At 46.6% G+C, this 12092-nt stretch overlaps 1 protein-coding gene across 1 annotated transcript in view; it reads left to right on the plus strand.

Moving 5' to 3' along the window:
• The window catches only part of LOC142003434 (venom factor-like), a 58654-nt gene that overhangs the window by 6445 nt on the left and 40117 nt on the right, over positions 1 to 12092 (plus strand). The window contains exons 7-15 of the mRNA XM_074980393.1: positions 2315 to 2397; positions 2544 to 2634; positions 3120 to 3222; positions 3309 to 3429; positions 6228 to 6343; positions 8111 to 8257; positions 8962 to 9174; positions 10135 to 10329; positions 11347 to 11508. Of these exons, the coding sequence (XP_074836494.1) occupies positions 2315 to 2397; positions 2544 to 2634; positions 3120 to 3222; positions 3309 to 3429; positions 6228 to 6343; positions 8111 to 8257; positions 8962 to 9174; positions 10135 to 10329; positions 11347 to 11508 (1231 nt within the window). The remainder of the gene's footprint in view (positions 1 to 2314; positions 2398 to 2543; positions 2635 to 3119; positions 3223 to 3308; positions 3430 to 6227; positions 6344 to 8110; positions 8258 to 8961; positions 9175 to 10134; positions 10330 to 11346; positions 11509 to 12092) is intronic.

The raw sequence follows: 12092 nt of genomic DNA on the forward strand, positions 1-12092 counted from the left end.
GCACACTGTTTACTCATATCCAGCCTTTCATCCACCATAACCCTGAGGTCCCTTTCCATCGTACTCCTGCTGAATCAGTCGATCCTCAGCCTATAACAATGTTTGGGATTCTTCCGCCCTAGGTGCAGGACTCTACACTTCTCCTTATTGAACCGCATCAGATGTCTTTTGGCCCAGTTCTCCAATTTATCCAGGTCCCTCTGGATTCTCTCTCTACCCTCCAACGAATCTACCTCTCCCCCTCGTTTTGTGTCATCCGCACCATGTTTGTTTTATAGTCAACCATGACTATAAAAGACTTTGCTTTAAAAAAAACAACAACAAACAAACAAACAAAAAACAAAACAAAACAAAAAAAACCCTCTCCTCAAGGTCACAGATTCCCTGACCCTGAGGAGTGCTACCACCACCCAAGTGAAGTGGGAAAAAATCTTTTAACCCAAGAAGACAAACTTGGGATATCTCCCTGTGGGGTACCCCAAGCTCTTACTCTATGTTAGAAGAGAGCTTTGACACAAATGACTGTAATCTGGTAGCTAGCCTTTCAGCCTAATGCCTGAATATACACAGGCTCTTCTCAGGACACCGGGAACAAATCATTTGCTTAAAAAAAAATTATTCACAACACAAGAGAAATAACAATGATACCAGTTGCAGCACAGAGAATTACTTCCCTGGGAGTCAGCTTAATAGTTACAGGGCAAAAATCAAGTCATTCACCAGAGTAACTAAAAGAAAGGGTTAGTCCACACCAAATTCAAAATAATCATAACCTGATCAGGTCTAACGACACATTTCCCTTCTACTTACATATCTATGGCTGATTTTGAGATGGTCAGGACATTTACTGGATTTATTCCAAATGCTTGGGACCAAGCATTTGTCTTTCTGTCTGGGCTGCAGCCACACAGACAAAAGACCCCTCAGACTTCAGTTGTTCTCAGTTCAAAAAAGTCTCTTCCTCCCATTGGATCACCTAACCACCACCTGCCCTGAGCTGTCTCTGTAAGTGTTAACCCTGTCCCTGCAGTCATTCATGACAGACATGGAGAAAACAAGCTCTCCTGCCACATACCCAGTCATGGCATGATTTGATTTTTATATTTCATAGTCTTAGTGGATAATCATATTCATTTGTAAGTATTTTTGTCAATTTTATTGTCACTTCCAGTGTTTATTTGTGCAAAAATTATGGGGTTTCAGTGTCCCTCCATTCTGATTGCTATCAATTTACATTTTCGCAGGTGTGGGGAAAACATGGGGGTCAGACAACAGCAATGGGGTCTGGCAATAATTATTTCATGATGGTAGAGACTGAGCTTTAAAAAAGCGAGTGTTCGGTTGCCGTTAAAACACAATATACAAAGTATAAAGCCTTAAATCAAAGTGTCATAAGTTTTCAAGTAGCATTTTTCTGAGTTTGCAAATTTTGAGAGGATCGAGGGAAATATTTTTAGTTGGCTTATGGATACATGGTGAGATCAATGATGTTTATTGATAAAACATGAATCTTCCCAAGTCTACACAGACACCAGAGGGAAGCTCTGCTTACTTCCTGGCCGTGACTCCTGATTTATTTCAGTGTGTGTAAAGGCAGGATTGGGCCTTGCTAGCCTGTTTTTCAAGGGTGCTGAGCATCCTATCCTTCCAGTGGGACTTATAAATGCTCAACTATTCTGAAAATCATGTTTATATGAAAAGATTCAGCTCCTCCCTCCTTCATTTCATGAATAAAGAGCATGAGAAGGGCCCTTCTGGGTCAGATCAAATGTCCACCTAGACCACTGTTTTGTCTTCTGACAGTAGCCAATGCCAGATGTCAGAGAGAATGAACAGAACAGGCAATCAACAAATGATCCATCCCCTATTGCCTATTCCCAGCTTCTAGTAAACAGTAAAACTTGGGGTTAACATCCAGTGAGCGATGGGTTTAATTTTGGTATAGATCTGAGTTTCCTTACGTTTGGGGATGTTTGGATTAGGGTTTTAATCCGTGCAGACAATAGAAACTAGCACCAGCCACAAAGTTTAGATCCGACTTTTGGCCAAAGTTTAAGGCTGTTGTGGATCAAATGGTTCGTTCTGAGTCCCCTTGTTCCCCTGCAGTTCTGGTTTATGAAAACAACAAGGTGTGGGGCAAAATTGACTCACAGTAATTTCCCTGTGGTTACCTTGGCTGCCCTGAAGAAGGCTTGAGTTCCATCTGTGACTCAGATTTAAGTTATCTTACCTGGAGAAACAAGTGAGCCAGGTGGACCTTGTGAAATGTGTGTGTCAGTTGCGTTCAGTGTTCCTTCTTATTTCCTTCCTCCAGTCTGGGGACCTGGAAGATCACAGCCAGGTATGAAGACTCCCCTCAGCAGAACTTCAGTGCACAGTTTGATGTTAAGGAGTATGGTAAGAATTCAGCATTCACTGAATGGAGAGTTGGAGAGTGGTCCTGTCTCTACTCTCCTGACATCGTATTGGAGCAAATTTTCCATTTTGCTTGGCTTTGCCAGCAACCCACTCTGTCCTAACAGCTCAATCTTCTCTTTGTCTAGTTCTGCCGAGTTTCGAAGTCACATTGGAACCATCTGAGAAGTTTTTATACATCGATGGTGAGGAAGACTTCACGGTTTTTATCACTGCAAGGTGGGTCCGTGAGCAATTGGAAGGGATCATTTGACTGAAGTAACGACTACAACTTTTAGTGCAGAAAGACACCAAAGTCTTGCATCACTTTGGGAATGTTTTCCCTTGCCTTTTTTTCCCCTGAAGACTGTCCATTTTCCTGTGGAACATTCCCAATTTTTTCATCCAATAATCAATGCCAGTAAATGCAAATGAGCTGAAAACCTTGTGGTTCAAAAATGCTGGTGTGGTACTTCCTGGGAGTTGTTACTTGGATGTTTCATTCTCTCATTCTTCTCCATTGGCTGGGCTTGCTAGCTGGGCTTAAACTTTTATGTTGCACCATAGCCAAGTGACTGCCAGGATGGTCCTCTTCTCCTTAGGATCATGGGAGACGTAGACTGACTAATGGGCTCCAACTATAAAGGAAAATGGTAGCATAAGACCATCAATATTCAGCAGTAGGTTTCTTTATGGCTTCTTTTACCCTTCCTAATCTCCTCCAGGTATCTATATGGGAAAAAACTAGATGGCACTGCCTTTGCCCTCTTTGGGGTGCAGCTAGATGATGAGAAGAGGAGCATCCCACAGTCTCTCCAGAGAATCCCGGTAATTCCTGTTTTCATGAGGGGAAGACTCATGCCTCCTGGAGGACTGTGTGGATGAGATCATGAAACTCTCTCTCTCTTTTCTAGATAAGTGATGGAGAGGGGGAGGCGAAACTGAGCAAAAAGACTCTGCAGGGTCGGTTCCCCAACCTGAATGAACTGATTGGCCACTCACTTTATGTCTCCGTTACGGTTTTGACGGAATCTGGTGAGCATCAGTGATGGGTGCAAAGCTAAGTGCTTTGTTCACAGGGCATTCCAAACTGGTGCTCCATTTGGCACGTTGGCACCGTGAGCAGTTCAAAGGGTTCATTTAGATCCATAAAACCCTATGTGCTTAGGGTTCTGCTGATTTTATAGGCTGCAGTCCACAGTCTGACCTGGAATAACTCCAGATTTACAGCAGCATAAGTAGCTTGAAGCTGTTGCACTTTTGATTTCTGTGCATTGCACCTTTACATTTCTAAGCATCACAGAAGCACAGGAGATTGGGGTTAGAAAAGATGTCAGGAGGTCAAATAGATCAAGCCCCCTACTTGAAGCAGGACCAACCTCAACTAAATGATCACAGCCATGGCTTTTTCAAGCAGGGACTTAAAACCTTCTGAGGATGGAGAGTCCACCACTTCCCTGGGCAACCCATTTCAGTGCTTCTCCACCCTGCTAGTGAAATAGGTTTTTCCTCATATCCAACTTAGACCTCCCCCACTGCAACTTGAGACCATTGCCCCTTGTTCTGTCACCTGCTACCACCTCTTTGGAGCCCCTGCTTCAGGTAGTTGAAGGCTACTGTGAAATTCCCGCTCGTTCTCTTTTTCAGACTAAAAAAGCCCAGTTCCCTGAGCCTCCAGTTCATTTTCATTGTCCTCCACTGGTCTCTCTCCAATTTGTTCACTTCCCTCAGTGCCCCTACAAATGCAGCCCAATATGTCTACAGCCTTTTTGGCAACAAGGACACACTGTTGACTCATATCCAGCCTCTCATCCACTGTAATTCCCAGGTCCTTTTCTGCTGCGCTGTTGAACCTCAACAGATTTTTTTGGCCCAAACCTCCAGTTTGTCTAGGGTTCACTATGCCTACACTCCCATGCATATAGCTCTTTCTGAGCGTAGTGTCACCCACTGTGGGTCAGCTCACAGGGACGTCTAGGCATAGTTTACCCTGCTTCATGGTGGGGGATGAGCTAGATGGCTTTTTGAGGGCCTGTCCAGCTCTATATAGCTACAATTTCTAAACTCTCCTTGTAGAGGGAGCAGTCATTCTGTTCCCAGCAGCTGTAGCTTGTTATTGATCAGGGGTCAGCAACCTTTCCAAGGCAGAGTGTTGAAATTTGACCTTTTGTCCTCTATATAGGGTCCGAGTGCTGATGACACTTTTTAAAATCACTAATAGTCCTACTTACAACAGCTTCATTAATAAATAAGGATGCAGAGCTTTACCATTTAGGTGGTGGTTGGTAGCATTAGCTGGTCTTTTGTTAATTCACAGGCAGCATGACTTTGAGTGAGCTCCCAGCTGCATGGAGCAGGAAGGGTGGGGCTGAGCTCCCACCTCAAGTGCCAAGGAAAATCAGCTCGTGTGCCCCTCTTGGCACTCGTGCCAGGGTTTGCTGACCCTCTATACATGAAGCTAGCCATTGCATGAGTGTAGCAGCTGGGCCAAGTATTCTGTGCAGTCTTTCCCAGGCAACCAATGACATTATTGCATGCAAATTAGCTATAGAGTAAAAGTGGTGATTGGCTGGTTGAGTTGTGTTTGCTATCACAATGACTCTTTGTATGGCACATGCTTTCCTGAAGTGGTACACTTGCCAGGTAAATTTAGAAAAGCTATGAACTTAAAATTTGGTTGGTAACAGACATATTCTAGGCTTCAGGGTGGAACACAGACACAGTGACAAGCCAGGACTCTTATTATATAAATATGTCCCTTGCCTCACCCTCCGCCCCCAGGCCCAAACATGCATGCTGTGCTCTCTCTCTCACCCAGAGACTTTGATTTTGTTCTTTCTTGTTCCTTCTTTTAAAATGAAAATAGGCGTTTTATCATGGAAAGGTCTGATTCTGTTTTCCTTGCTATATTGTCACTGCCAACAGGGCATGATTCCTGATTTGTACTGGCGTAAGAGTGGAATAAGACTCAACAAACTGCAGTCACACCAAACCTAAACATGCAAAAATCACAATTCCTTCCCCCTTCTTCCAAAATCATGACATCATATTAAATATCATGAGATTAAGAAAATGTGGGTATTTTTTCTTTCCCTCCTGGCTTTTGAGGCACAAGGTCATACCTGGGATATGTTTTCAAGGATTTTTCTGCAACCAGGAGGGTTAGAAACTCACTTCTTTTAAATGATAGCTGAGATTCTTGTGTTATATGGAAGCAACAGGCAACCAAAACCAGGAAGTGGGGCTTCGCCTCAGTTGGCTATAGCAGCCCACAGCCCCCTGGGGTTCCACCTGCAGCCCCACAAACCCCCTGTCTGTGCTGCTCCCACTTGCCTCTTGTGCACTGGGGCACCAGAGCCCTGCACTTCCTACTTCTGCCCCACCCTCCCAGCACTTTTGGAGTGCCGTGAAGCAGCTGTGTGTGGCTGTTCCAGGGCTGGGAGGAAGTGGGAGAAGCGCAAATCCATGGATTTGTGATGCTCCAAAAGTGCTGGGAGGAAGGGGAGGAGAAGAAAGTGCAGAACTCCGGTGGCCCTACTGCATGAGAGGTGCATGGTGGAGGGGGACAGATAGATGGCCTGCAGACTGCCAGGGAGCCCCAGTGGACTGTCTGTGGCCCATGGGCCTCAGGTAGCCCACCCCTGCTGTATGGTGAATCTAGCAGGAGGGGCTTGAATACAAGGATTAAAACAGGAGATTCACAATAAAAGCACCAGAACCAGCAGCTCTGAATCAGCATCTGAGCCTCTCTCCTGGCTCATATTTTACCCTGGACCTTAGGGGCAAAATCTCTATTCCCTCACTTTGGATTGACCCCTCGCTTCTCTCTGCAGGCAGCGACATGGTGGAAGCGGAGCGAACCGGAATTAACATTGTAACATCCCCCTATCAGATCCACTTCACGAAAACACCCAAGTACTTCAAACCGGGGATGCCCTTTGAACTCATGGTAATACCGTCTTCTGGGTTACGCCCGCTTTTGCCTGAGGTGTATAAACAGGGGAGAATGATGTCCATGAAAGAGAGGCGGGTGGTGGAAGAACTTGGCCTAAACCAGAAACACGGGGCCACATTCTGATCTCAGACACCTGAATTCCTGTGGGAGTCCTCTCAGTGCAATGGAATCGCTCTGGATTTTCACTGGTGTAACAGGAGCAGAGGCTGGCCCAAAGCTGCCAGTGCATACGAGGAGCGGAATGCTACCTCACTACAGGTGTGGTGGCCCAAGTCACTTGTGGGTGGTGGGATGCTCTTCTGGGGCTGTGGTACTCAAATTGTACAGTGTGAAAACTGGGGGCTGGAAAGGTCCAGAGGTGCTGACTTTCTGATTTCTCAGGGAGGGTGTTCGACTCCCCCACACCACACTCCATTTCTGGCCCTGCCCCCACTCCACCTCTGAAAACGTTGGGCCCCAGGGCAGCTGCCCCACCCCTTCAATGCCCTGACCCCGTGACTGTGTAATGCAAGAGACCAGGGTCATTGGCAGGCAGGATTGAACTGAGGACTTCAGCAGCTATATGCAAGAGTCTCTACTGGGTGAGCTAAAACTCCCATAGAACTGAGTTAAGGCTGTAGCACAAGGGTGAGCAAACATTTTGCATGAAGTCCCACTTTTGATCCCTGCAATTAGCAGCACCCCCCAGTCCCCCCCACCCCCCCGAATGCTGCTAATGTAATCCACACCAATGGAAATTTCGGTTTTGTTCATATGAAAAAAAAACCCTCTTTTGGTGAAAGTGAAAATATTGTTAATTGGTATATACATGTGAATATACAGACCTAAAAACAGTAACAGAGTTCAACATTTTTAATGAGCTGGATGAGCCTGAGCAGCTGATCATGTTGCGCGACGCCCCTTATGGCATTTCCGCCCCCCGCCCCCCGGGGGCCTGCCCTCCATTTTGCTCACCCTGCTGTAGCAGACCCATTAATCACTAAATGGTCTATGTGCCATGAGAGGGGGATGATGTGGCAAACGCAGGAAGTACAGATTACAACTGCAGCCCAGACCTACACCAAGTCACTGTGAAAACTTTAACTTCAGAGTAGAAGATATTTGTAAGCAAGTGGATTTGAGGGCTGTTAGTGCAATCAGTATGTCTCTCTGGCTCCCCTATTTAAACAGCATCCATAGATTCAAGAAATATTTGGACGTCTTGACTAGCTCCAATCAACTCTACTCCCATCTGCTTTTTATGTGTTAATTTCCACTTGAGAGATAAATGACTATCTCCAGTCTTGGCTCAGAAGTCTTCTGCCTCATTAGCACACAAAGCAGAATATTTCTGAGGCAGTGATCATGTTTTGGTTAGATGGGCAACTATTTGATTTGCCTGGGGCCCAGACCAAAAAAAGACTGGCGTGAAATTAATTTCGTGTGGCCTGCATATGGAACCAGTTTATTCTTAATTTTTGTATATCGTTTTGTTGGGTGTTACAAACATGTAAACAGAATTTAGGAAAAAGGCTGACATTGAGATTTTATGTTTTGGTATGCTTGTAGTTTTGCATGTTGTTGTTTAATGCAGCTGATCATTGAGGCCCCATTCTTCAAAGTTATTTAAGTGCTTAACTCCCACTGAACTCCATGGAAGTAGCCCTCTAAATACATATGTGATATAAATGAGGGACGCTACACATGCGATTTGATTGAAGTTAGGATGCAGGGAGTTCTGTACATCTTATTCAATGCATTCCCTTTATCCTTTCTCCACAGGTCTATGTCACAAATCCTGATGGTTCTCCAGCCCCCCGTGTCCCAGTACAGGCTGAAGGATACCAGTCAGTGGGGTCAACCCAGGCAGATGGAACTGCCAAACTGATTATAAACATGCCCGGGAATGAGCAGCAGGTTCACATCACAGTGAGTAACCTTCGAAGGCCGAGGCTGAGTTACGTACTGCATACATCCAGTGGCATTCACTTCCCTCCCATGCACTAAGCAGAAGGGTAACTGAACTCTGTGCATTCCGTCTGCACTGGGGGTCTGTTTCATGTACGTCATTTAGTTTTTTCAGTGCTCCCTTCACCATGTAACCAATGCTCCATCATGGTGCCAGAATTGCTCTCAGACAACATCATCACGGGCATAAGCAGGCCCAGATTAGTCCCGATGCCACGTGGAAGCCACCAACCTTGCAGCAAAGTAGGCCTGTACACAGCACATAGCTGCTCAGCCTGAAGACCCTGTTAAGTGATACCAACCTCAGGCTATAAAGTCAGAGACTGAGTATGGGATCCATCAGTGTCAGGCCGCTGCAGGAGAGAGTCTCTCTTTACCTTCATTTCTTGCTCCACCTGCAAGACAGTCTCCTCTGTTCAGGGATGTGTTCTCTGACAGGCCAGAAATCTGTAATCCCACCAGGGCTCTGCTGAAGATATGGGCCAATTAAAAGTGTCTCTTGGTGTTTCTCGGAAGTGCCATACCTAGAAAGGCTTTTAGCAGCAGCATTCATGACAATGGCATCTCAGAGGATCTTCCTTTTTTTTGCTTGTCATGTGATGAGGTTGCAGACTCTAGTTTCACTCCCAGATTCAGCTAAGATTTTATCTCCACCTCCCCTGCAGGTAAAAACTGCTCGTCCCCAGCTCCCGGAGAACCGCCAGGCCAAGAAAACCATGACTGCTGAAGCCTATCAGACCCAGGGAGGATCTCAAAATTTTCTCCATCTGGCAGTGACAGCTTCTGAGCTCAAACCTGGAGACAACTTACCTGTGAATTTCCACCTGAAGGGCAACAATCCAGGTCATCTTGACCAGATCAAGTATTTCACCTACATAGTAAGTGCTGCATTCCTGGGCCCCGGCATCTCCTCGAACTTTGTCAATTTCTGAATTTCCACCTGTCCTTTCATGTTCCCACTGCCTGTAAGGAGAACATGCAGCAGAGGTTTCTTCCCACTCAGGCAGTATAGTGATGGTGTGAATAAAATTCAAACAGTCATGGGGATCCCTCCTTACCTACTTCTGGTTATGGCTCCAGCCCTCGGATAATCAGTAGAGCGCACTTCCTCCAGGAGCTGGAAGCAGGACCTAGGAGTTCTAACAAACCATCCCTATACACTTACCACTAACCCGAAATTTCCTCTTCAAGCTTCAGGTGGAACTCAGGAGTCCTAGCTCTCGGTTCTCCGCTCTGAGTAATCTGTGTGCTTGTGTGGCTGCTCAAGAGAGATTCTAATGCTGCCCCACTGATCAGCAGAGCGCCCACAGTGAGGTTTGTGTTTTTCCTGGTGATGTACACTCGCACATACCTCGGTGCACATAACAAAATTTATTCCACGCATGGGTGGAAAAAATCTGCACACAAATGGAAAAGATTAGAGGGAACACTGGACTTCGCTGCTACTTTTTCAAAGCAGAGTAGCAGGTCACCTCTGCTATTTTTAGAGCTTGACAAATCAGAATATAAAGTTGCCATAGTGCACTGATATGAAGTATATTTGGAGGGGGGATGGGGGAAAGGACATGCCGTCTCTATTGGTGAAACATAATACTCAGATCTAGGAATGAGCTTAGGAGAATATTAGTTTCAGCACGTCTTGATCCTATTGCTGCAACACCTGGATTTTAGCTTATTTTCCTCTTTCCTCTCAGATATAAATGCCCATCTGAAAAGGTACAAGCGACTATTTCTTCCTAATAGAAAAGAGGTGGCTGGGAAGATTCATGGACTCTGAATCACCTGTTGTGTTACCTGTTGTGGCCATTAACAATGCATCTCATATGATTCCCCGTTAGATCCTGAATAAAGGGAAGATCATTCGTGGAAAGAGACAGGAAAGGCTGCCTGGACAAAATCTGGTGACCATGTCCCTGCCCATCACTCCAGACCTCATCCCGTCTTTCCGCATCGTGGCTTACTACCAACTAGGATATTCAGAGATTGTAGCAGACTCGGTCTGGGTGGACATCCAGGACACTTGCATGGGAACGGTAGGTTGATATCCTAGATGTCCTCGGGTAGGCAGAGAGCTCAGGAGGTCATCTAGTCCAACCCCCTACTTGAAGCAGGACCAACCCCAACTAAATCATCCCAACCAGGGCTTTGTTAATTCCTATGAAGGTGTCATTATGAGAGAGTTTTTCTTAGCTTGAAAGAGCCTATTAACATTCTCAAAAGGGACTTGAGAAGTGGCACTGTGTGGCTTCACATTCAAGGTCGTCCAGCACATTCTGGAGGAGATCTGTCAATTCACACTTCCAAAGATGCCCCCTGTCCCCCTCAAACCAATGCTGTCAACCCACTCTAGGATTTGAGAGTCAAGCTGAGGTCTCCTCTAGCTCAACAACAAAGCCTCACTGGGTCGTGGCTTGAAGTGGATGGAGCTGACTTGTACCGACTGAGTCGCTGGCTTTGCGGCTCTACTATAATTTGCTATTTGTTGATGATGTGGTGATCAGAAGAGATTCCAGTTCCAGCGCTGCGCTAGCTCTGCTGGGCTGACAAGTACACAGCTTATCTTTGGCTGGTGAATTCAGCAGTTGTGACTCCACATGGCTATAGGGCACCGGACTGTGATGCAACCCCAATGCTCCGCTACTGTAACTCCAGCTAACTATGTCTGATTTCCACCAGTGTGAGATCAGAATCAGGCCTGTGGAACAGGTCCATTGCTGTTGAAACTTCTTTGTCCATTTCTCAGGGCTGCCTGAGAGACAAAGCCTAACTCTTTCCATCATGGCTGGAGCAAAGGGTCTGAAAGAACGTCTCTTCCTGGGCCTTGGGACAGAGTCTGCTCTCAGTTTACGCTGTCATGAATAGGGTGTAACAGCACCAATGTCAGTAGAGCTACTTTAGATTTACACAGCTGCTCTCGAGATCAGAATCTGGCCATTAGATGCTCCAGGAGTTGGAGGTCTAACCCATTTTTCTCCTGTGTTTTGCAAAGGACGAGTTCTTAGCTGTTCGGTCTGCTTTAAAACAAAACCTCTCCCTTCACTTTCCTACAGCTAGTGGTGAAAGGAGCCACCGAGGAAGACAGAGGAGTCCATATGCCTGGAACTCTGATGCATCTCAAGCTGGAAGGAGACCACAAAGCTTATGTTGGCCTGGTGGCTGTGGACAAAGGAGTCTACGTGCTGAACAAAAAACACAAAATTACACAATCCAAGGTGCGGTATGAATGATATTGGCTGTCGTCTGTGGTGCTTCAGAGCCAGAAACCCGGCTCCATTCTTGTCCTGGCATTGTCTCTCAGGAGGTTTTGTTTGGAGACCGCAGGCGTGCTTGGTGTGTGAGCTCCCCTGGAATTTAACTGGGCAGGGCTGAGCCAGATCAGAGCTCAGATGGGAGACTACTCAGTGAAACCCAGGGCCTTGCAGGGTGCACTGTTCTTGATGCATTCCCCTGCCCTTTGGCCAGCACTGGCCCAGGTGGTGTTGCAGGGAACTGTGTGTGTGACCCAGCGGGGGGCGCTCTTCCTTCGGAGGCGGTTCTCATCCAGTGCCCATAGTGGTGCTGTATGCCAGGGAGTGGGGGAATGCTCAGTGGGGGGCGCTCTCCCTTTCCAGTCAGAGCTGAATCTGGTGCCCCAATGTGGCACCAGGAGGCGCTGTGCTGCCTTAAGTGGAATGGGCGGGGCTCCACAGGGGCCTCTGTCCCTTCCCAGTCAGTCCCAGTGCAGCGTGAGGTGGGCGTTGTGCTACAGGGAGTGGCAGGGGGTGAGTCACTAGTGGGCTCTCTCACCTCAGAGGTA

This window comes from Carettochelys insculpta, chromosome 29, assembly GCF_033958435.1.
Source record: "Carettochelys insculpta isolate YL-2023 chromosome 29, ASM3395843v1, whole genome shotgun sequence".
In the NCBI taxonomy this organism is placed as follows: domain Eukaryota; kingdom Metazoa; phylum Chordata; order Testudines; family Carettochelyidae; genus Carettochelys; species Carettochelys insculpta.